Source organism: Synchiropus splendidus, chromosome 10, assembly GCF_027744825.2.
Source record: "Synchiropus splendidus isolate RoL2022-P1 chromosome 10, RoL_Sspl_1.0, whole genome shotgun sequence".
In the NCBI taxonomy this organism is placed as follows: Eukaryota; Metazoa; Chordata; class Actinopteri; order Syngnathiformes; family Callionymidae; genus Synchiropus; species Synchiropus splendidus.
In genome coordinates, this window is record NC_071343.1 from 1,625,746 (window position 1) to 1,651,429 (window position 25,684).

The window sequence follows — 25,684 nt, forward strand, 5'->3', positions numbered from 1 at the left end:
CATTGTAATGGGAAACATCGATTCAGATTTTGAACAAATGCCTTCTTGAACGGCCGTCTGGAGTGGCTTGTGGTCGAGAACCCAGGTATCCACTGTAAAGTGACGTAGTAGATGAGTTTGGGCAGATATGTGACTTGGATAGAGTCACAGTGAACCTCCATCTTTGTGACGATCGTCTCTCTCTGTCCTCAGCCACAAGATTTTACTGCTTCAGAGCGGAGATGTCCCCGTGTGCTTCCAGGCGAGTGTGACGTCACGACATCATGGGCCGTCTCGCTTCCTAAAATAGGGCACATGTTGGATCAAGTCTGCTCCTACGCACTGGAAACATGCCGCTGTGTGTGACTGGAAGACCTCAGCTGGTGAGTACCACGGACGCCCCTGTGACGCTCCTGACCATTGTTCCAGCAGCGGAGCGATGGGAAAATGTTGAGTCCATGACTGGGGGCCTGAAGAAAACCTCTGGGAAGTTATGGAGTGCAGATATCTTACACTCCAAACCGCCAACTCGGCTTTCATTTTGAAGACAGAATTCCTAAAGTCAAAGAGGAGGTTTCCTCCCCAGAAAAGTCTAAAAAGAAGGGAGAAGTGCAAAGTCCGGTTCCGTTCTGAACTAACTTGACCACATGCTTCGTGGGAGACGCAGGCGACAACATGCTAAATAGCATGCTAATGCTAATCTGATTATTTAAGTACTTTAAGGACTGGAAACTTAGCTTGATTCAGTCTTGCCCTGCACGATCATATCAGCCTAACACAGACCGTCAGGAATAAAGGCGTCGGCGTTCCGAATCACTGCTTTCTAGCTCACCTTGTGGGACCTGACCTACTTGTCAAAAACAGCTGATGTGAGGTTCAAAAACAATTTGACACTCAGTGGTTGACAGTGCCACAGCAACACACGGTGTGACAGAGGCTGTGGCCCGTGTGAAATCGGATCAAGGGCAACAGAGGGGCCTGGGGCCGGACTTTGAATCGGCCTCATTTGAGATGCAAGGTTTCACTCCGATAAGTGACTGTAACATGACTCGTGTCTATTTTTACTTTAGTGTTCAGGGTCAGCCGCAGCAGCGTCCAATGTTCCCCACATCACTTGTGTTGTTGACTTGTCTGCTGAAACAAGTCTGTACCATGTGGAGCTCTGCGTCGAGGCGAGCACGACTCGGTCCTCGGCGCTGCCACCTGCCTCCCACTGTGCAGCCAGTAATGGCTCGAATAACCCGCTAATGACACGTTAGCAACATGTCAGGCGCTGCGATGCCTGTCTTAAGGACGCGTGAGTGACAGGAGGACAGAGGGCGGGGCCAACAACACGCACGACAGGTCTGCCTCTGAAGCTGATCCCGAGTCTGCTGCAGGTCCTGTATGAAGCCACACTGGCCCGGATCACCTCACCAGGGAGGAGGTCACCGCAATTCATCACTGAAAGAGTTCAACTCTGAGTCTCTCCTAGATGACAGAGCTTCCATCACAGCCATTATCCCTGACTCGTGAACAAACCCCAGTGATTGATCAAAGACGGTAGTACTGCTCTGACGTGTCAAACTCGAGGCTCGTGGGTGAACCTGGGCCGCCACATCATGCACATGGCCAGAGAAAGTTTGAACCAAAACAGCATATCCACAACAGTTCCTTGACCCACCAAGCAAAGGCCTCCCACCACTAGAAGGCAGTGTTTCCCCTGCTTATTTTGACACCAGCCATGGAGATAAACTTCCCAGGTTTCCCACCAAGAAAAACCCTCTTGTCCCACCCTCTTCCACACTGGCCATGTTTGGTCCAGGTGCTGCATTGCAACAAAAATCAATTCACTTCTGAAAAGGTTAAATTGTTGCCTCCATCTTTTATGCCCTGAAAATTTTATACAATTGTATTTTATTTTTAATTTTCCAATTCCACTTCTCACTGATCAGAACTACCAAGTACTGCAGTACACGGTTACTTTTTCCAAAAGTGAGCCCCGATTTGCTAGTTTGAACCCAGTCATTTCTATCACACTATTTGAAACGTAGAGAATAAACAAGTTGAAAATGCCAAGGAGTGGACAAATAAAGAAATACAAAAAACCTGCAAATTTCTGAGAGGGGGCGTTTTTGGTTTGTTTTTTGATGCCCTGTCATTGCAGCTTTTTAAGATTCTCTTTTTCATGACACTGTTTCCACTTCAGCTCAGACCATAAATGCCAAATCCAATAACTCAGTTGAAGCCATTTTTTCCCCAAATTTCTTTTGTAATATACATATAATTTTAATTTTATTTAAGGGCTGTTAGTCTTGGATGGTCACTGAAGAGCAGCTGAATATTTATTTCTTCATTTTTATCTCCAGATTTTCTGCTGTCAGATGTGAGGGTGAAACGCCAGGCGACCACCAACGACTGCCAGAGACTCGGAGTAGAGCCCTCTCTCCACCGTGACGTGGCTCCTGGCTCTTGCCTGGACGTCTACCGGTTTAGGATCCAGCATAATAACTAACGATGATATGATACAACCAATAGAATAATCCTGCTGCAGTGTTCCCACACTCCATGTTGTGGAAGTCACGCGTCTCTCCTTCATGACCTGCGTTACATCACTGCCATGTACATATGAATCAGCTGCTGGCTTATTCATGCCTTGCTCTCACGCAGACTTCAGGACAACTGAAGCGGAGCGGCCACTGGCAACAGTCACCCCACCGCCGTCCATTTCAATGCAAACTTGCTGATTCCCAAAAAGCCTGTGCGGTGATGTGTCTGGTCCAGACACGCTCTGCATCAGGCTCCTCCGCGGCTCCTTGCTCTTACGTAACTCCCGTGGCATCACGCTTCTCGTGCTCTACCCCATGTGTGACAAGTGTTCACCTCCTGTTTGACGCATCGCTCCACAGCGCTGGAGAGGCAAGAGCAGCGCAACCAGCAGCCACAGAGAAGCAAAATCCGAAAATACGTCACTTTGGACTCCAAGCCCGCACTTGACTGACTGACAGATCGGAAGCCGCCTTGTTACCTGCTCCCCGATATCCACAAGTGACAGCCCACAGACGTCAGCGAGGCCCAAACAGCCCGGCTGGCATCCTCTCAGGGAAAAGACAAATCCAGCTCCGGCACAAGCTCCTCAGCAGCAGCAGCGGCAGCAGCAGCAGCGGCAGCAGCAGCACAGTCCAAAGTCCTCTTCTACATGTGGGAGACTGCGTGAGGAGTGTTGTGGGTGTGAGCGAGTGAGCGAGCGAGCGAGAGAGGGAGAGAGTGCGCAGCTCAGAATCAGTATTCTAACTGCACAGATGGAGACAGTGTGGAGGCAGTGACATGGCGGGAATGATCACAGGGCCGCAGAACATCTGGGCCTGGGTTCAAGCACTCACTTCATGTAGCAGTCGCGCCCCTCTCTATTGGAGCCCACGTCCCATCCGTTGGGCGGTCCCTGCGAGGCGTTCCAGGTCCCTGAAGGTGGCGGCCAACCTGACGATTTGGTCCTGTGGCTGCAGGGACAAGAGTCACAGCGGGGTCTTAGCAATAGGGGTCAGTGTGCAGAGCATGCGTTCAGTGCTTGGCTAACACAGCTGAAGCTTGAACCTGCGGCCCAAAACAAATCTCCTGCTTCCCAGAACGTTCCCGGGAACGCTTCCTGGAGTTGGAGAAGCAACTCTTCGGTGCGATAGGATTGTGCCAGTCATGTGACGTTTAAGTCCTAAACGCAAAGCCATCTGCCGGCCGCACCTCCATCACCTCACTGCTCTCTCCCTCTCCAACTGTCCTCCCTAACTTTGTCTCCAAACTCTGATCGTGTCTGGTCTCTGAATGATGCCCTGATGATCTCTCATCATCTCCGACTCTGACTCATCATGGCAGTGACTCCACTGCCCTGTGAAGCTTCACTTCAGTCGGCTCCACCCTTCCTGCACTCTCTTCTTCACCTCCTTTATCGCTCCATCACGCTGATGTTTGACCTCACAAACTGAGCTGTTTTCTTCTTCTGTTGCCTCTGATTCCAACTCCACCTTGTTGTTTCTGCTTTCATCTGACTTGTGAGTCCTTGTAGCAGTGATCTGGACTGGTGTGGAGCTTCAGTGCAGAGACGTCAGATGCTGAGTGAAAATGAAGGTGGAAGTGACGTGGAGGAAGCTGCAGAATCTTGCCCAGGTTTAAAGAGCTGACCAGTGAGCATCAGGACTGACGCAAAAGAAGCCACCACGTTTCTCAGTTTTGCAAACGTAGGTCTCCACTAAACGCTTAGCTCAATGATTCATTTGTTTTCTTCTGCTTGTTAAGGTGAAGCAGTTGTGGAGGTGGATAGCCTGGAAAGGTCTCCAGACCGTCATCTGAATATCTATGGGTGTGTGTGAGTGTGTGTGTGTATGCCTTTGTGCATTGTGCACATTACTTGGATTCCTGTGAAATAATGTATAATAATAACGGAAAACTTCACAAAATACTTGAAGTGATTGGAAATATTTGAATCATTTTGGCCAGAAATTTTAAACTGTAATTCAAATTAACAGGATTTTTGTATTTTTTTTTAGCAGAGCTCTGCCTCCAACAGAGGTACAGGTTGATCTGTAAGTGGCCGGTGGCCTGGTGAAAGCTGACGTGAAGCCAAGCGGTGAGCGTAGAAGTCTCACACGTGCCGGCCCGGTCCATCTCAAACCCAGAGCCATCTCAAGCGCACAGCGCCGGACCAACCTCAGCGTCGCGATGAGCTTCCGGCCGCTGACACATCGGACTCAGATGGAGTCTTCCAACAGACTTCTCTCTCCGCGACTGCATTTTCCAAACTGCCACAGTGAGGAATTGTTTCAACGTCTGTGACTCTCTTGTTGAGAAAGAGGAGCAGCCAAAGAGCGCGCGTGAGTCACCGGAGTCACTCGGACATGTAAGAATAGGACGCGTCGTCTGGATAATTGGATCAGCCAGCCGTGACAGAATCGGCTCCTAATGAAGGCAAATGTGGCGATGCTGCCCGAGCGACACGACTCCAGCCAGATCAACAAAGTTTCATAAGCACTGTTCACTCAAATCACATGAATTATGGAAGCTAGGGGCGGCGTCATGCCTCACTCTTGTGCTTTGAGAGGCATGAAATTGGGTTTATTTCGAGATGTCAGCACATTTTTCACGGACGCCCCGAGCTAGTTTGATGAGTTAAAACTTGCAGGACGGTTCTAGCATCTGATTTCAACAGAATGTGGATTGTGCCGTCCTCTTAGTCAGAAGCCTGCGCTGGGATTGTCTTGCGTTTATCTCTCTTTGCGGCGCCGCGGAGGCAGTGGCAGTAAGTTGTGTCACTTCAAAGGCTCGTCTGCTGCGTAACAGGCCTCTTCGCATGATTTATTCAAAGCTTCTCCCTCTTTCCCTCTAAATGTTTCCTCTCCAGCGCACATCATAAACCGCGTGCATAAATATCTGTTGCGTCTCCCAGAGATTGTTTGGTATCAAACATTTTATCGCTCGCTGCGTTTGTGAGTTTCCACAGAGATATGGATTTATCTGACCCGCGCTGAATTCGCCGCCAGCGGGATGGAGCGAGTATATTTAGAACGGATCCTGTGTCGGTCAAACGCGTGCGGATGCCACTGCGGCTGTCTGGAACGGTTTGTCGGCTCTGAGCCGCACTTGTGTTTGTGCAGTCGAAAAGACTTTGCCACTATTTGGGCTGGATGTTTTGGATGACATCAGAATTATGTAACAACTGCTGAGGGACGTTTGACTGAGCTGTTTTTCATAATGTGTATGTGGATCTTCATTGTCTCCGGCGTCAGAACCAGGAGCCTGACGTGAAGCTGCAATATATATATTTGATTCTTTGCACCAGGATGTGCAACATTAGAAGTCACGTCTTCTTCATGACCTAAATTCATCATTTATAGCTCTTACGACCCCCAAAACATTAAGTTGGTTGGATGTATTTCAGAATCTATGACATCCAGGCATCTAATCTAATCTCATCTGATCTAATCTGGTTCTCAATCCCAAACAGGAGTGAAAGGTGGCTCAAAGTTTGGAGTCCGATTCTTCTGCAGATGGAGGCGATCAAGTTTCTCGAGGTCTTGAGAAGTGAGGGAAGGATGGAGATTGGCTGGAGAAAGAGCTGAGCCAGAAGACAAAGCTCTCCTCTGGTGGGTTCCTCCTCTCACCCGGGGTCACCATCTTTGGTGTGATCTCTATCTGGACTCTTAGAGAGAATATCATCCAGGATAGACCCAGAGTAGAACCTCTGCTCCTCCAGGAGAAAACAGTTGAGGTGTCTCCCAGGATGTCTTCTCGGGAGGAAGTCATGGTGCAGTCGCAGGACATGCTGGAGCTTGGTGTTTCCCGAGAGGAGCTCGAAGAAGGTTCTGGAAAGAAGGAGGTCTGGACCTCTCCATGAGAAAGAAGGTCAGCCATCCAGGACCTCTCTGACTAACCTCAGGTAAGCAGCACCGACTGTCTCGATTCACCATCCGATTCAATTCCCTCAGATGCAACATAGAGCTCTCATATTCGCAACTTAACTTCCCAAAACCTCATCTCCAAATAAGTCCTTCACCAGTTGGCTGCTGTTCAAGGCAACATTTGCCTCATCTGTGACAACATGAGACGCTTTCTGGATGCATAGACAAGAGCTGGTGTCAAGCCTGGAGGAGACTTTCTACTCACAGATGCTGCAGCTTCAAAATGTTTCCCGTCTCTCGCAAATCCTCCCGTCGACTCCATTTTCAGTGTCAATCAAATTTAGGACGACAATCCCCCTGCGACCTTTGATCTCCACGTATTCTCCTGAAAGAGCTCGGGCGATGCTGAAGCGGCCGGTCGGCCGGTGGACAGTGAAACCGATCCCCGGCTGCAGGCATTAATAAATGATGTGCGCACCGCCACGTAGCACTAAGTAATTGAGCGGCAAGTGGCTGCGCTGTTCTGCACAATTCATGAACAAGTTACCCAAGAGTCGGAGCGGAGACAAGCAGACGGAGTCGGAATGCAAATGTAGTGTCAGAGGGAAGCGGCCGACTCGGCCCGTGTTTCTTTGATATCTGCAGACGTCCGTTTTTAAAAGAGCAACTGTCATTGAAATCAGATTGTAGGAGCAGAAGACTCAATTGTTGCTGTGTGGAATCCATTTAATCTGGCAAAACTCACATCTATTTACTGTCATCCAAGTTCTGAGACTCTCCATCAACATATGAAAATACCCCTGTGATTCCCATCTGCACCATGAGAGAAGGGGACGCAGCAGTTTGGCGTCTGAGAGACGGGGAGAAGATCGCTTTTCCACCCTCATTAAAACTGCATGAAGAAAGTGATTCTGGCTTTATCACTGAAAGTCACTTTCTCTTGGATCTGGGATATTCAGTTGGAGGAATGCGATGTGAGCAGATTGAGACGATGGCTGATGGAGAAGGCTTCACTCCTGCTGCTGCTGCTTCTACAGAACACATATCTGGAGGAGACGGCGATCCTGGCCCTGACGCCGCCGTGCCATAATCTCACGCCTTTGTCTTTGGGCTCTCGCATTCATCACACATGATGGGCGAAAGCCTGGGAAGCCACCCCAGAGCCAGTTTCTCTCCCGGCTTTAGATACGCCGCCATGAATCACACGTCACATTATTCTCTCTCACGCTGCTGCAGAACTGGACCTCGAATGCAAAAGCACAGCAACACAGTTCACTCCACACTCATTAGATCTTGATGTTGTGGCTATAAAACCGAACCTCGCGAGGCCTGCAGCTGCAGCACTCGCCAGGAATTGAACAAATTCAGGAGCAACGGTTCGACCTTGGATGAGCTAAATATCTGAAGCGACGCTGACACTTTCTGAACCGTACGTGTGACATGTCTGATGAACAGAGGTGGAGAGGTTTGGAGACAAAGCTGGACAGATGTTAGTAGAGAGGAGAGACAGAGTGGGACCAAGGAGATGAAGGAGAGGAGCCAATGAGCTTCATCATGGAGAGGGATGGAGGTGGTGGAGCTCCTGCTGTGGCTGAAGCACCAGTATTGTAGTATTTGAAAGTGGGCTGTGGGCCCTAAATAATGATGTCATCAGAGCGTGACTTTCATTTCTCCGCTTATAGGTGGTTTGCAGGGGCGGGGGGTTAATGAGGGGAGTGGGGTGGTCAGTCCGCCGGTTACAGTAGGGAGAACCATCAAGGACGTCCTGTGCAAGGCCATGTACCGAAAGAGACGGAGGCTGAGGCAGCCCTGACACGGCGAGTCAGGCGTCACTACATGTTGGAGTTTGCTTCCCTCTCTGCCTCCACGAGGAACACTAAACCGGCCCCAGGTTTTATGGGGGCGACCTCTGTGACACCAGACTTGATGTTCTTCAGGGTTTGGATCGGGGCGGAGACTGACTCTCCTTCGATGGTGGGAGACTGAAAGCACTTAATGATAATGAGCACTACAGTAGAAATAAACAAGGATTCAGTAGTCATCACAGACTCAAGCTATTTGTACATGACTCTCAGTTTTACCTTTGCCCTCTGACACCCATCCACCCATCCCGGAAACTGTGGAAAATTCCCTCTATGCTGTAGGGCGCAGGTGGGTGTGGCCTGCGGTCCTCATGAACCCAGACCTCCTTCTGACCTGACGCACTTTTGCATTCCAAACTTCTCGCAGTCCTTAACAGGACTCAACACGACTCCTTCAACTACATTTGACTTCACTTGCCTTGTAACGCAGTGTTGCAGTCACACACTGGCAGGGAGTTGGAGCAGGGAATCTGTCCTCACAGAGGACGTTTATGTCCATGTTACGGACAGTGTAGGAGACGGGATGGAGAGTGGACAGGCTAATGGCCGCGCTGTAAATGTCACTTCCAAGATGTTCACCACACGCTGCGTTCAGAATCAGAGTTACAGCGAGAGACCCCGGGCCACCAGCTCTGGGAAAATGAGCCCACAAAAGCATTGTGTAACTCAGGCGCTGCTTTCTAACTGCATCAATACATGCAGTACCTTTGGTATTACATCGTGCATTGACAACAGCAACGATTGGAGCACAGTTGTTGGTGAAACAACAAAGGAAAAGTCATCTCAAGGTCAGGGGTGAAACCTCGTCGTGTTCATGGTGTTTCTCCATCAGGTCTGCTCCTCTCCAACACTGAAAAAACAGGAGCTAAAAATGGGGTGAATTTCAAATCTTCCCTCCTGTTTCTCTCTTTCAGAAAACATCCTGAAGTCTGTGGCATCACAACACAACTGGGCCCACTCTGCTGCTGATGTGTCACCGCTGAGGTGAAGCTTCTCAAGGTTCTGCTGACTCTGCAGGTATCTCCAATTGATATTCCACGCTGGTGTTTGTTCTTAGCCGAAGCCAAAATCCACTTTAAGATTGTGTTTGTATCAGTAAAGACAACACTGCACTATCATCACATCTGCTCCAGCGAAACACATTTCACACCACTAAAGCAGCAGCCTCTGATGTCGTTGCTAAGGGCAACCACCCTATTCTTAGTGGAACCGCAACACAGAGTGTATGTTTTTGTTGGTGTGAAAAATAGAATTTGTGGACGCTACTACGATGTTTTCCCCTGGATGTTTGCTCCGGCAGATTCATGCTCCCCTCCAGCTCGTGACTCATTGTGCACCTGCTTAAGGACGTCCCTCCTTCGTTGTTATTATCAGCCACAGAGGGGACTCTGACTTCAAGTCATTGTTCCGTCCGCTGCTTCAGAGCCGAGTGCTGCCCGCGACCTGGTCCAGCAGCCACTTGGCTCACAATCATGACCCTCAGCCATCCTTGCTCCAATCTTCCCGTCCAGCTCCTGATGTGCTCGAGTAGTTGTGACAGGTCTTTTAGTCCTGATGCCATCGGATTAACTCCAGAACAAAGATGACTGTCTCGGAGCGCTCGCAGCGGACACAAGAACACTTTGGCAATCATGGTTACGCTAGTGGAGGGCGGCCTTGTCGTTCCCCATTATCCCAAGGTTTTCCTGACGCAGCCCCGAATCGTGCCCCGAGTGGGCCACCAGATAAGTAAAGAAGGCTTGTGTGGGAGTACAAGTCGGGCTGGAGACACCAATACTAGCATAGCTGGACCATTTACTGTACTGTAACATCACAAGCACATACATCTGAATATTAGAGCGTCTTGGTGATAAAAACATCTTGTACTTGTCTTGTGTGGCTGGGCTCAGCAACGACACCTGAAGGAGTTGATCTACCACCAGTGGGCGCTCTCATCGGCATGACCGCTTCTTCTTCTCTGATCGTAGTCTCCCCTAGTCGTTCACCACCCACTGACCTGTGGTTCAGTGACATGTTTTGTCACTGGTCCAACCCGCTCTGCTTGGGTCGCCATCACCCGGTTGTTCTGAACAAAAGCTCTTATCTGAAGCTACTCATAACCCAAAGCAATTTTTACCATACCAGCTGACGCGCTGCCGTCTTCCCAAAACCAAAAGGCTACATTCCAGAACCTTAGGAAACCCCTCTGATGCCAGGGGGTTTAACAGCCACATGTGTTTACGTGCGACGATCGCTCAATTAACCCACAGTGAGCGAGGCACCTCCAGGCCAGCGAGTGGCGCTGTGACCTCTTCAGTCCAACCTGACAGTAAGAAGAAGCAGTGCTAACAGCTAACAAGCAGCTGTTCGATTTTAACACAAGAGCTGCAGACTCAGCGGCTCATCGGAGCGACACCATCTCAGAGTCGTTGTCGAAGAGAGGAAAATGAGCGACTGCATTGCTCAATGAAGTGCTCCACACTGAAGTCAGTCTCGTCCGACTGCGGCCACCGTGCTGGTGAGGGTACAAAGAGTTGGACCGCACTCTCCGCTTGTGTCAACAGCAAAGGAACATGACCAGGTATTCAAGTCGTCCGCGGCAGAGCAAAGGGGAGAGTCGCCGTGTATGGTCGACTGCTTCACTGATACGATGCTTCTCCGCCGCCTCTGCATCACCAACATTTGAAACTTTCCTCCAGCAGCTGCGCCGCAGAGAGACGTTTTTAATCGCAGCATGCAGAAGCACTCAGCAATTACATTTACTTATCTTCCGCCAGGCAGGTCATCATTACCACGGGCCCATGATTGACACTCGCTTCATAAACCGGGGAGGGTTGCTGCTGCCTTTTCAGTGCTGGTGCTAATGACGGACTCACATCAGCCCCGAGTTTGCTTCCCTCTCTGCCTTCACGAGGAACACTGCTCTTCAGAGTCATCTTAGCGGCCCCAGGTTTTATGGGGGCGACCTCTGTGACACCAGACTTGATGTTCTTCAGGGTTTGGATCGGGGCGGGGACTGACTCTCCTTCGATGGTGGGAGACTGAAAACACTTGGATAATGATGGTGACTTCCTGAGCAGTGAGGAGAGCCACGTATCCAGTGGAAGTCAGTGAAGAGAGCTTCTGAATGTCTCCCCCTGCTCCCCGTGATTCTAACACTATTGTGTTCCAATAGTCATTTGCATCAATAAGAATTTTGGGAGAAGCTTTGCTGCTCTAGAGGAGCTGCCAAGGAACGCGGCGTTTCAAGTTGCAGCATGGATTTCAGCGGGATTGACAAATGTTGACTGTAGTGAGTGAGATCTGAGCAGAAGACGACAGCGGAGCACGAGGCACGGCCGTCGGCCTGCTTCCTGGCAGGTGCTTCAGCTGTCACACCAGCGTGTAGAAGCAAACCCAACTTCACTGGAGCGGCTTCCTGCTGAGTGAAATGCTTCCTGGCGTCTGAGCCAGAGCGAGGAGGCCCTGCCTCTGTATCAGGGCTCTTCATCAAGGGATAGTTGTGTGTGCCGTTATTATCCGTGACAGCGCGCGCTGACATGTGACTCCACGGGGAGCTAAATCATAAACGCTGCCAGGAACTGAGAGATGAAAGGCAGTGGCGAGAGGCCTTTTTCCTATTATTCCTCGACGTCTGCGTCAGCGTCATCAGCCCAATCTCCATCTCCTCCATATATGATCAGCTGCTTCCAGCGCTGTGGCGGTCAGAAGCAAATCCCCTCTGGAGGATTAGTCCCATCCGCCCAGTCCACTAGGTCTGGGTGCAGAAGGTGAGGCGTTTGACCTAGAATCCTGCGGCTGGAAAGTATTGGACAGCTTTTACCCAGGACCCTGTTGTCAGATGGTTTTTGTTTCGCCTCACTTGTTCGCTTGAGCTGAGATTTTATCCCTGATTTATCATTTGCAGACCATAATCCCACCTAGAGGAGGCCCTCCTCACCACGCTGATTCACCGCGATGGTCATGTGGAGTGAAATGATTCTTAACGCACCTACCGACAGATTCAAGAAAAGTTCAAGAATATTCTCTGTTTTTTAGTGTAAAAAGTAAAAAATGTTCAAATAAAAATATGACATTTTACTTTTTAAAAAGTTTCTTAACAGTCACAATATTATTATCAGTAAAAGGTAGATTGGAGAAGGTGAGCAGAATTAATATTCTGGTTTAGAGCCGAGGCGATAAAACAAAACACACAACGGAAGGCTTTTTCCATATTGGTGTTCACCTGTTTACATCAAACTAGGACTGAGGTATATTTAATAATGTATATTCGTAAAATAAATCATCTCGTCTCGAAACGAATTGTTGTGAGAAGATGAACTGTCTTGGAAAGATGACTTCGATCGTGTCCCGGTGACGACACGCCGTTGCTCAGAAGAGTTGCTGCCAGCATGAATGAGGCCCACGCTCGACTCCGGTTTTGACGCCAGACTGGTGAAAGAGTTCGGGGAGGTTCGTCGTCACTCATCGCCGTTGACGCTCCGCAGCTTGTCCGCCTCTGTCCTCGGCCCCTCTCGGTCCCTCACCTTTAGATGTTGGTGATGTGTGCAGCAGTTGCGGAACCGCATCGCCCCCACCCGAACCACTCGCTCATTCCAGCCACACACGACCGCACAAGTTGTGAAGCGCACGTCGGTCCTGACACGCCAGCGCGGCACCGGTGATGCGCAGACCGCTCGACTCACCCCGGCAGCTTTGGCATCTTCACGAAGCTGAACACGTCCATGTGCGCTGCGGACGCGACGCCTTCACTCCGTCCTCCCCCCCAGCGAGGGGCTCATCCAGGGAAGCGGCGCGGCGGGAGATCAGCGGCGGCGTGTGGGCTCCGCCATGGCTGAGTGACGGCTGCGGGGAGAGGCTCTGGCAGCGCGGCTGGCTCCTGGTTACATCCCTCAGAGCGAGCCTGCGTTAGCGGCGGCGTTAATCCACCTTCACTTCATCTCCATGGCGGAACAGCAGCTGTGGAGGGGCGCGACAGGCTGAGGGGGGAGGGAGGGAGGGACGGCGGCGGCGTGGTGCTGGGAGATGCGCGAGACGGGGAGGGATGTCACTAGCGCGCGTGCGTGTGTATGAGTGCGTGGAGGAGACCTTCCTCGATTCCCTCAGAGGCTCATCGGTCCTGAAGGACGGATCCAGGGGCCAGTTGCGCAACTGGTGGCGGGCGGGGTCAGCGAGCTGCGGCGTCTCGCTGCGGGTTTGAGCCGTGACGCGCTCCGGTGAGACGGCGGCCCCCGTCATGACACACGTGATGGAGACCCAGTCGTCGCCCGGCTGCCTTCCGACTCACGGTGACACTGTTGGGACCTGGTGAGCCGGAACACAAGTCACGCGCCGCCGAGAGCGCGGACCAGCGTGTTTCCACGCACGCCAGATGTTTGCGTGTCAGTGGGGAGGGTTGTGTGTCAGACATCCATCCATCCTCAGCCCTCGCTGGTTGAACAGGTCGCACCACACCTCCACCATTCAGCTCCGCCTGGAGAATCCTGAGACGCTCCCAGACCAGAGAAGAGCTCTCATCCTTCTACCCTGGTTCTGACTGAGAACCGGGTCTCCTCCCAGCTGGCCGCTCCAGAAACACCTCCTAAGGCAGGCACACAGGGGTCATCCTCATGAGACGCCACCTCAACTGGCTCCTCTCACTGCAGAGGAGCAGCGTTGGGGCTCCAGCCTCCACTCAGCCCCTTTTCAGGTTATCATCCATCCTGGCTGGGAACTTTGCTGGGAACAGGACACCTCAGTAAGTACCTCAGTCCATTAGCTCCTCGGTGGCGCTGACGCCCTGCACTGACTCCAGATGTTTGCTGAGGAGCACACTTGTCCTGACTTGTTTTGCCTCTCGGGTGTTTCTGGGCACCTCTTGGTTCCTGCTTCTGCGTCCTGAAACCCAACAGTAGTCAGGCGTAGTCCTCCCAGCTGCAGTCCCCTTACAAACTCGCCGTCTCTGTCTCACAGACTTGTCTTTGGTCTCCAGTTATCCTGGATGTTGCTCGCTGCCCAAGAGACGTCCCAGCGATCACCTGGGTTTCACGCTATTGCTGATGATAAAGCAGCTGTCAGTGGGAGATTGAAACCCCTGACCTCAGATGTCGCTCATCCGCCCTCATCCCGGCGCCACCTGCTGGAGGTGCAATCCTCCTGCATTGAGCTGAGACAAACGGTGCCATCCTGTGTCACTTTCTCGTCACGCTTCTCTCTCAATGCAAAAAAAAAAGATGTATTCACTTGTGACAGGAGCAAAAGGCAAACGTTTCACAGTTGCTGATGAGCATGTGTGAAAGCCACAAGAGTCACATTGGTGGCACACGCTGTGTTTGTTGGAGAGCTCTTGGCAGGGATTGAGCCTGGAAGGCTGCGTCTTGGTTGTCAGCGCCGTGTGGGCGACTACACGAGGCGAGAACCAAACATCAGGCAAGGCAGATGCTAGTTGCACATCTGGGCCAGGAGGCAAGCAGACTCTTCTTCTTCTTCTTTGGTCATTTCCCATCACAGCAAGTCCTCCAGCTTCACCACGAACCCCTCTCTTGTCTTCCTCTGCTTCATCTCCAACTCTCTGTCTCTCTTCTATCCAGACATGTTGAAGTACCGCTGCAGATTCAACTTGGTATCGATGGAACAAAAGACGTTTGGGGTTTTTAAACCCATTTTTATGGCTCCTTCAGCCGACACACGGCGCCACCATGACGGCAGGTATGTATGACTCTGATTCCAAGAGACAACACGCAACTTTCCCGGCTTGTGAGAGACGATTCTGACTGGTCGGCTCGGTCTTTGCTTTGTAAGTCTGGTTCGCAGGAGTCGTAGAAAAGAGCCCAGCACGTCCTTGTTTCCATGGCGAGTCCTGTTCCGTGAACGACGTGCATCAGGTGAGACGAGCGCCGCGGGTCTGTGTGAGTCGTACAGCTGCTGCTGTTCTCCCGCTGCAACTACAGTGACGTGATGCCAAGTAGGTTCTGATCAGAAGAGCAATAGAAAGGAGCTGGAAGCGTCTCAGGGCAGCGCCGTGGTTCATGCCTTCCATTTCCACCTGAGTCACCTCCTCGCATTAGGATTCCAGCGCGTGTTCCAGACCTTTGGGAAGCTCAAAGCCCTCAGCCCATGGAGAAGAAGGTAAGTTTGCCGAATACGATCCAAATTTGCAGATTCTCGAACCTTTTGCAACCGTATTTTGGCCATCGCGGTCGCCATATTTGTTTACTGCCATAATCTCGCGGTAAGTGGCGACACTCGGGGCATGGAAGTGGCATGCTGTTGTTCAGTTCCAAGCTTGAAACAATCCTTCACTAAACTAACTCATTGCTTTCTAATAGGGGCGGGGTCATGTGTTGGGGGCGGGGTTTTAGACGCCCTGTTTCCAAATCCCATCTAGAAGCCTGGCCACAAACCTGTCGACCAACAGCCAAATGAATCCTCTGATGTCACGGGGACGGCCGGCGTGTTCAGAGGGGTTTCACCAGAACAGACCAGGTGACTCAGGCCAGACAAGGCGTGGATGTGTCACCCGCGGCGACTCCTTCACAGTCGATATCACTGATGGATGTGACAAATGGCTGCCGTTGCCACTCCGAGAAGAGGCGGGATCTTCATCCATCAGTGCTGATCAACACCAGCCAATGAGACGGATCAAAGGAGCTCCCTTGTCTGTCGATGCGACTCGGACAGTGGTGATGGATGGAGGCCGTCGCCACGTCGGGTCCATGTCGCGACTCGAGGATTTCAGGCGGATGTCCTCCACCTCAGCTTCTCACACCCGCTGAGATCGAAGCTGAGGTGGAGGACATCCGCCTGAAATCCTCGAGTCGCGACAAGTTGGACTCAACCTGTGTGTGCTGCCTTTGTTGTGCTGTGCCCGGTGGCCACCAGCTGTGGGTCGTCTGTGAGAGACACAAACTAGAACCTCTCGCTGCCGACCTGACCTGCAAGTCTGGGCCTCCTCACTCATGCTGCTGCCCCCACGACGCAGGGTAAACAGACGGATGGATGTTGGAGACACTGATGAGAACAAGTGCAACCTCAGCAGCGTCGGATATATTACGACTCGTCCTGAAAAAAGAGCACGAGCGGGGTGAAGCGATAAATTTGAAGGAGTCCACACACACACACACACACACACACACACACACAGGCGGGGGGGGGGAGCGGTGACGAGCGAGCGAGGAGAACATGTCCGACAATTTGCTTCCGAAGCAACAAGGCTGCTCTGCGGCCGCAGGACTGGGAGACTCAGCGTATTCTGGACAGTTACGTTGGGCCATTTGGGCTGGAGGCCCCGAGGCCGACACGAGTGGCAGAGGATATTAGGGTCAGGCGGCAGCGTGATCTGAGCGGACGATCGCTGCAGCTTTGACTGATAAAACCCCGCTGGCCCACTGAGCCCTGCTGCTCTCTTCTCTGCCTCTTCCTGAGCCACTTGGAACAAACACAGCCCACAGAAGAGCCTGCTCTCCTCTGAGATCCAGCCTCTCCCATGTCGTGCTCACTTCCTTAAATACGCCCGGCTCGGCCGGTGCCGCGCTAATGTGTTCAGTGAATCCGACTGGGTTTGGAAATGTGCTGACTCCTGAAGTCTGTAGCAGCAGGTGTGGACCACCTGTTTGTGCTGCGTGGTGATGCAGGACGTCGTCCGTGCAGCAGAGCTGCTACAGGTCAGAGGGGGGTGGAGCTCCGCCCACTCAGTCAATCATCCTCCATACGGGTGGATTAGCTTCATCTCTTTGAGCTTTGAGCATCAGTGTACGGGGTACATCACCACTCCAGTCCCTCCATCATCATGACCCTCACACTGGTCTTCTTCATCTCCAACCTCCTTGGTCCAACTCCACCTGTCCTCTCCACCAACCATCTCCAAACTTCTCCTCATGTTCCTCTGATGGCCTCAGTATCTTCATGACTCCTGAACATCATGGCAGTCACCTCCACACTTCTGTCAAGCTTCACTCTGTCTCCCCCAGCTGCACTCTCTTCTTCACCTCCTTCACCGTTCATGTATCACTTCAATAGCTGGAGTAACACCCCGACGTATTCGCCTGTGCTGCGGGGGCCACACGCAGCTGCTGTGTGTTAACTCTGACTCCAGTTAGATAGAGTCCAATATGACTCAGAGTTCAGCCCTGGCCAGACTCCAAATGCTGCTGGAGCCCGACAGAGCTGAAACCTTCATGATCATTATTGATGCAGGATGTCTGGATATTAGTGTTTAATCCTGCGGAGACGCTCAGTGTTTCTGGTTTATATCAATAACAGACGCAGCGTTTCCTCTTGTGTTGAGCATCCGACATAAATACAGAATAAAAGAAACAAATTCTTTTACTAAAACAAATGAATAAATAAAATGACATTTGACTGAAAGTGAAGTTGGTTCAGCATAATTAAAAAAAGTTTTTATCCAGCCGGAGCCAAAAACAACTGACACGATTATTTCTCAGCAGCAAATGCTGCAGCGACGTACAAAACGTGTCGATATGATTCAAGCCCTAATGACATGAAAAATGAATAAATAAACAAAACCAAAGAGGCTTTTATTCTTACGTTATGTCCCCCAACAGGGAGGAAATGGAGGCCAGAGTTAGAGAGGTTGTTGTGGTGTGTGCAGCGCCTGCAGACTGATCATGGAGCTGTGGATGGAAACCTCACATTTCCAATTCAGCTGCTGAGCGAGGGCTGCAGCGGGAGGCGCCCACTGAACTAGTGGGTGCAGGTCAGTTCAGCTGAGGAAGCGCAGCCATGTCTGGACACACACGAGCCAAACCGTCATTTGTAGCATGAAGAACCTCGGTGACGCACTTTTGAACCGTCCCCAGCGACCTTCAGCCGCCGCTTCACCAAACCTGCGCCGCGCCACGTAATCAATTATTCACGCTTTAGATTCATTAACTGAAGCCGAAGCAAATAGTTTCTCCGTCTGAAAATACCTCCCCCCGTTCCCCCCACGCCCCCCGAGAGTGAGCGGCGGTGACTCAGACTGGTCACTACTCACTGGATGACAGTGAAGACGCCGAGCTCGCTCTCCTCCGGGTCCATGGCGTCTCTAGTGCGGCGCTTCCTGTTCTGGCATCACAGTCCCTGCGCGGCGTGTTGTGGTCCCCGCAGAAGTTCCGCTCTGCTCGATTCCCAACTCACCACAGGCAAGTGAGCCCGTGTGCCTAAGCTGTTCACTTGTGATGGCCCGGCGCGAGCGACTGTCCTGAGCCCTGGGGGGGAGAGCGAGCGAGCGAGCCGTTGCTGCTGCCTGGGTCATGAAACAGCATCACATCACGGGCCAGTGCCTCAGAAAACTCAGAGGGATCGATGCCCAACAGCTGCACTCCAGCGGGATTGGCTCTGAGGTAAAGCGTGTTTTGGGACCGTCCCAGTGGGCCGCCATCATCCCTCTCTGTGTGAGGCATTTAGAGATGGCATGCGCTTTATCATCCATCACAGCTTAAAAAAATAAGCCTGCAGCATAATCCAGACTCTCTCGGACCCGGCCGCCAACTGTCGCCCCGCACCCGGCCAAACCCAAATCCTACGTAAAGCAGGAGAATTCGCTCTTAACCTACATGCGGCTGGCAGCAGCAGGCAGGTGTGCCACGACGCTGCGGCGTCTTCCGCGAGGTTCTGAACTCCGGCACGTGTCCGGCCCTGCGAGCCAGCGCCGGCTCTTGCGTAACACGTCCCATTTTGTGTACACACAGCGCTCTCCCGGGAGAGAAGGGAACATCTGAGACGACTGCTCAGGCAGCAGGCCGCGCACCGCTGCATTCGCTCAACTCAGCTGTGAGCACCGTCAGTGTTCCAGTTTGACCTCGTGCAGCGAGTCAGCCGCGGAGCCTGGCTCTTTCCTGTTCATGTTGGGGAGAACCAAGTGTGACTGCGTTCACCTCACGTCCAGGAACCTCACTCCAACTCTGCCCCTCCACTCACCATCTGTCCTCCCTGACTTCTCCCTCAGAGAGACTCACTTCTGATCGTCTCCTTCCTCCTCATGTCGCCCACAGCGTCTTCATCTCTGAACGTCATGGCAGTGGCCTCTACTGTCCTGTCAAGCTTCACTCTGGAAGATCTCTCCTGCTTCTCTCTAGTGTCCACTTCACCTCCCGACATGTCACCATATCATCAGCAAACGTCAATGTCCTTGAGCTTTTTTTATTTTTAATCCCAGGTTGATACTGATTCTCATCACTTTTGAGGTGTCCAGTCCAGACCTTTCTTCAGCTGGAAGGTGCCCAGAGAGTGCAGCCCTCTATTTTTCATTTCTTTATTTTATGATTCATTTTATCATCATTTTAAATGGCAACAATGTAATCGCCAGATTCAAATGAGCTCATTTATACGCGGCGACAGGTCCCTCAAAAAACTAGACCACGAGTCACATGACCTTCTCAGCGGAGTCAACAAAGTCAGCTATTTTAAACATTTATTATTGTTATTTTTGAATATCAAAAACCAGCAGGACAAATACATTTTGTCAGTTCACTGAATGATTGAGTGGGTGGAGCTAAACCCAAGCGAGAGAAGTTGGTGCTACCTGCTCCAGTAAAGTCGTTGTGCAGACAGGAAGTGACCATAGAAGGAAGGCGGCAGGTGACTTCCTGTGCAGTGGAAACATCGAATGTGTCGACACGGACATCTGGGGCGTGACCCTCGCTAACCTGGATTAAGCCTTTGGAACTGAATGAACATAATCCAAGGTTAACAGTTGCGGCTCATGTGCTTGCTCAGCTGATCACAGAAGGTCAGGTGACATCACAGCCCGGTCACTTTCGGACCAGTCAGCGGGAGGATGCAAAGGGAGCGGCTCGGAGAGTCGGGATCCCGGAGAGAGCTGGGGGCCCGCAGGCGCGGGACTCGGCCTTACGTCACTGCAAGTCACTCTGAATAACAGCCAGCATGTCGAGTGGCCACTGAGGTCACTGAGGCACAGCATGGTGGCGCAGTGGGCGGAGATGAAAACTCACAGCAGGAAGTCCACGGAGAGACATCTGGGTCGGGGGAACATGGGGGTCAGTGCTTCGCTGGGTTTCCTCTTGGAACACACCGAGCGTGAGGCCTCCATCACTCGTTCATCTGGACCCCAGAGTACACAAGTCTTTTCAGTAACACCCCAGGTCAGACATGCCAACTCCCGACCTGCAGTCCACATCAGGACCACGATCTAGTTCTGCATGGCCCAGGACATGTGTGAACATCTCATATTAATGTGCAGACTTCCTGCAGCAAGTACCGCTGTGTACTGCCACGACTGAGGTACCCACGACCTGGTGATCCGTCTTTTACCTGCAGTGTGTTTGCATAGCACTCAGTGGCCCCTAGAACAGGAGGCACAGCACGAGCCAACAGCCCTTGGGGATGTGGACTTGCTCGCTTGTCCTGCGGGTCAAGTCCATGTACATGGCCCATGAAGTACTATCACTGTGTCTATCTATTGATACTCACGAAGAAAATGCACCCCCATGTTGCACTGCAACAGTGGACGCAGTTCTGACTGTTTGTATTGGAGATGAGCCACAGTGGGTTTTCAGGACGGGTGACCCCTCCAGGGTGTCCCCCGTCTCTCACCCCGTGTAATCGCCGGGTTGCCTTGTTTGCGAGTCTTTGACTGTGGAGTGCACTGCACGCTGAGCGAGCGCACAAAAGCGCCGTCCAAGATGAAAGCACTCCGCAGAGGCAGACCTTTGTGAGAGGAATAAATAGCCACACGTGAACGGTCGGATGGTCGCGCTCGCCCCTGGGCCACGCAGCAGCGCTTGAGTGGCCTGTTTTCTCTGGGACACACACAGCGCCGCACGGTTCGGAGCGAAGCTGGACGCAGGGCGGGAACAGCCTGCTGTCTCGGGTCACAGCTGCCATGACTTCAGACAGGTCTGCGCGTGTCCGAGGCGTCACGTGACGCTGCAAGACTCCGGCTCTGACAGATGGTGAAACATAATCCCATTCGTTTTTTATTCAAATGACTTCTGTATGGGACGAGCTGGTAAATAGCTGCTGAAAATAGCTCGCACTCACCAAAAGGTGCCGGAAAAGCAAGACGCGGCAAATGGACTTGGCGCTTCACATCATGACGTGGAAGCGAGTGTTTCATGACTTGATGGAGCGAAGCAGAGGCTGATTTGCATAAAATGATGAGAGTGGCTCGGTGCAGCGCAGCGAGAGCGGGACGCGGCCAAAGGTTAAAGACGTGATTTACCCGGGGTGGGAGCAAATACGGCCGCGGCTAATCGTCCACCAAAACTGCCAAACGGCTCGTCAGTCATAATTAAGCCTCTTGGGGCGGTTGGTAACGACTCGCTCGCACGTCGACCTGAGAGTTGGAGTGCTGTGCAGACGTTTGCTTTATGGCCTGCAGAACAACATGAGTCTGCCGAGACAGGAGTTACGGATGGATGACGTCGCCGCCGGGTGCTGGCGCCGTGAGTGAGTCCAGCCCATTTATGAGGCACAGTACGGAGCAGTACCAGTGGACACCACAGGGGGCAGTGTGGCTGTTACTCCCCGACACGCAGCTCTAGTGAGACAGGAAGAAGACGTAACAACGGTGGAAACTCTCCGTCCTCCAGTGGCCATATATTTACCGTCCTCACCGACCAGCACCTCCTACAACGCTGCCTCCGTTTCCTCTTCTGTGCCACAGCTACATGGTCAACACTGACTCCACAGTCACCATGATGGTTTTGGAGTTTGTTGTGCTATGAAACCTTTGACTGACTGACCTCATGGACACCTCTGTTCTCCTTTCAGTTCACAAGTGACTCTTCCAGAAGGGTTTTTATTTCACCGTTTACGTAGTTGAGACAGTTCGATACGTTATATTTAGCAGGCTAACGTTAGCTAGCTAATCTTGCTCTTGACCCGTAACACAAAAAAAGCCACTTCCATGTCATGGTTGATAGACTGTGGCTCCTGGGGCCACATGTGGCCCTCCAGGGGTCACAGTCTGGTTTCTATTTCAACTCTAAACATAACTCTCTAATAATGTTTCCCTGTTTATGACTTAAATGGTGAAACATTTTGTGGACATTTGTACAATGTATATGGAATGAAATCATTTTATAAACAAATATACTTCAAGTATTTGCTTTCATGAGGTAATTCAATTTTTCCAATTTCAGAATATTTGCGCTACAAAATTCAAGTCATATTTCTGATTCTTTTTCTTTATGTTTAGTTCTAATTAGGTCTTTTAGTCAAATCCAACCATTTTTGCATTTGTTAAGTGCAATCCGTGGCCGTCCTAGCGCCGCCCTGCTGGCCTTACATGATATATATATATGTATGTATATGCCCAGGCTCCAGATGTTTGAGTGGCAACGCTGAATATTGCTTTGACAGGTGAGTGTGTGTTTGGCCCAGAATATCAGGATATAAAGTGTGGTAAATGGGCTATCGATGGCTACGTGTTAGCTTAGCACTGAGCAGCAGCGTGTGTGTGTGTGAGACAGCGCTGGCCTCCCAGCAGGGGGCGCTGCTCTCATGTGACCAGAGCAGGAAGGCCTCCTGAGAAGCGGTGGAGGAGGCGAGGAGCCGCCCTCTCCACCGTGGAACCTGCTCAGAGCAGCGCGGCGCTACACAGTCGCTCACTCTCAGCGACTGGGCAGGACGTCGCATTCTTGCCGTCAGATGGCGAGTCTCGTGTCAACACATGGGCGAGGCCCCTCCCCCCCGGCCCCCGCTGCCCAGGGAGGATCGGATGTGCAGCCATTATCTGTAATGTGGGAGGAAAATCAATGCGCCCGTGGACAGCTGCTAAGGTCATCGGGCTAACATTGCCACTTGAATCGGAAGCAGCACAGCGCCGCGGGCGTGGCCCCGGGCCCTTGGGCTCGCTGACATCACGCATGGTTTCATCTGCAACGATTGCGCCGCTTGTGTGACGGCCCGTGTGCAGCGTAATTGCTTTCTGCTTTGGACCCAAGAGCCGAGGACGATGATCGATTCCAATCCCAACTGACACGGCTCCACAGTTGGAGGTCTCCACACACATGAGGATGGAGCTCTCACTGAAGCAGTCACCATGGAAACCCTCAAGCTAAAGATCCCAGATCACCTGCTTCCTGTCTCTTGGCTGTCGCAGGGGCAGCAGCCTGGCCAAAGAGGTCCAGACCTCCCTTTCTCTGGACCACCTCCACCAGCTCCTCTGAGGGACCACGGAGGTCACCTCGCCGTCTGCCCCCTGGCCTTCTCCTCTGAGTCTCTCCTGGATGACGGAGCTCCTCTCTCAGTGCAGACAGAGACAATTCTCTTAGAGGAGCAAAGGATCTACCCTGAGTCTCACCTGGTCGACTAAGCTTCTGCTTCTATTGGAGGTCAGGACTTTCCTTTCTCCTGAAACCGCATGGCTCCAGATCCTCTAGAGAAGCACCAAGGTGCAGCAAGTCCTGGAAACCAGCAGCCACCTCAACTGTCTTCTCCTGGAGGAGCAGAGGTTCTCCTCTAAGTCTCTCTTGGATGACTAAGCTTCTGCCTCTAATGGAGGTCAGGACTTCCCTCTCTCCTGACCCCAAGTTGCAGCCGGTCTCACCTCACCCGTGAGGTCCTCCTCTGAGTCTCTCCGGGATGACTGAGCTTCTCCCTGAGAGAGAGTCCAGACAGCGGAGCTCTTGTTCTCTGGGCCACTCCACAGGTGACCACAGGTGAGAGGAGAAACCCACCTGAGAGCTTTGTCCTCTGGCTCAGCTCTTTCCTCTCCTCAGATGAGAAGGTTCCCCTCCTTCACCCAGTGAGGAAGAAGGGGAACTGAACCACATTGCCACATTGCCCAACAGAATTCCATCATGATCTCACGGATATTGGGAGCAAACTGCCGCGCGATGAGGGCAGAACAAAAGTGATGAGATTTAACAGTGAGCTGTGGGTGCGGTCATTCTCAGAGACCCTCCCTATCTCAGCGAGTGTGTGGCAGTGTGGAGCCAGTGCGGTGATGTGAGCCGGAGAGCTTGCTGTGTGTGTGTGAGAGACTCACCTCTCTGGTTCCTCATCCGAGCTCCCGTGAAGAGGAAGCTCCTCCGAATGATCCTGAAGGTCCATCTCCCGCAGGCAGGTGTCCACGGCTGCGGCTCCTTAAGGCGAGTGAGTCCGGTCCGAGACGCAGCCCGGCAGAGGAGGCCGGCCCAGACACCGATACCCTGCCGAGGATCCCATTAGCTGCAAGGGGATATGGAGGAAGACGAGAAATCAATAGGCGGTTTGGAGGCTGAGTGGAGGCCGTGGTGAGGCCGACCTGGACGGTTGTCTGACGCCGTGATCCAGTGTCCCTGGTGGAGCAGCTGGGTACTGGAGGCAGGGGTTCAACATCTGATCTGTCGCCCTGTGTTTCAGAGCCAGACTGGGACTCTCAGTTGGAGGCCGATGTGCGTCACTGACCCGGCTGCGTTGATCTGCAGCTGCCCGTCACTGCCAGAAGACACAGCCGTCACTGGCCAGTCTGAGGCGGAATCTCTGGACCGAGACAAGAGCCAGAAACGGCTCCGAACAGCGGACTGACCTGCGGCTGGCTCCTCTTTTGCGAGGCAACAGCGCCCACCAGCGGCCTTCGTGAACACTACAACCGAGTGGGTGAAAACCACAGGAACTGACGGGGCAGTGAAGCGCTGTTTATCAGCTCTGTTGCTGCAGACTTCCGTTCCTCATGGCGCATGCGCGACCGTCCCAGCGGCGCAAACTTCCGCCGTAAGTTTAGACGGTGTTCAGGTTAATTTGGGTTGAAGGGTGACGCACATGTCGAGGTCGCGTCTCTGAAGTGTTGCAGAAACCAGGGGTGAAACACATCCACCTGATTATAATTAGAATATAATGACATCATTTTGCTTGATCTTTTTAAATAAGAATCACGGTGAAGTCAATGTCAACCAGCTTCGTGTGGAAGCAGCAATGACTTCACTGACGAGGAGGTGGTTTTCCTGCTCTGAAGTGGCTGCGAAATAGAGTTGAGTTGAATAATTCAGCCAGTTGCGGAGAAAACTGCGAACATTCCGGTGACTCTTTTGAGAAAGAGTGGCCCCGTGGCGTCACCGTGTCTGTCTTTTACTTGTTTTATTCACATTAATAGCTTGAAAGGTTCTTTTAAAGACTATGTCGAATCACTCGAGTCTGCCAACTTGTCATTGTATTTCATGTTTATACCCAACGCGCTGGCGCGGCCACTGACTGTCTTTGGCGTCATCTAGTGGCCAAAACCAGGCATTGCTTTATTGACCTATTTTGTTCCTTATTTTCCCTCCAGTTCCAGAATGTTTTTCCTCGTTATTTGTAATCGGGGTTTGATGTACCATGACGGCATGAAATGGAAGTTGAAGTTGGGGCTCAGGTTTATTCCCAGGTCACAGGTGAGTCACGTGACGTCATCCCACGCCTACAGAAGTCCCCTGCAGACTTCCAGAAAGTGGGATCAACGCGAGCTATTTCCTCCCACAAATGGTCCTATTTGTTTACCAGCCAGCTTCCTGCCGGAGTGGACCGGGCCCGGCTGATGACACCGGATGGTTTTCTGCTGTCAGCCTTCAGCATCACCCAGACGTGGATCAA

The 25,684-nt window shown here is 52.0% G+C and overlaps 1 protein-coding gene and 1 long non-coding RNA gene across 3 annotated transcripts in view; one reads left to right on the forward strand and one right to left on the reverse strand.

The window, feature by feature from the left end:
- Positions 1-24,498, reverse strand: part of frmpd4 (FERM and PDZ domain containing 4) — a 38,550-nt gene extending 14,052 nt beyond the window's left edge. Inside the window, exons 1-3 of one of the 2 annotated variants that reach the window (XM_053877915.1) lie at positions 24,381-24,498; positions 24,123-24,304; positions 3,342-3,458 (exon numbers count right to left, since the gene is read on the reverse strand). In XM_053877915.1, coding sequence (XP_053733890.1) covers positions 3,342-3,458; positions 24,123-24,187 — 182 coding nt within the window. In that variant the 5' untranslated portion in view covers positions 24,188-24,304; positions 24,381-24,498. Of the gene's footprint in view, positions 1-2,986; positions 3,255-3,341; positions 3,459-24,122; positions 24,305-24,380 lie in introns of those variants that run through there. The other variant, XM_053877917.1, reaches the window with a different exon arrangement.
- LOC128766375 (uncharacterized) lies at positions 2,030-15,491 on the forward strand. The gene is made up of 7 exons (XR_008415982.1): positions 2,030-4,190; positions 4,249-4,312; positions 4,500-6,092; positions 6,203-6,385; positions 9,124-9,226; positions 14,758-14,875; positions 14,969-15,491. It is a non-coding gene; the product is annotated as an uncharacterized LOC128766375 (long non-coding RNA).
- Positions 24,499-25,684: the final 1,186 nt, after the last annotated feature.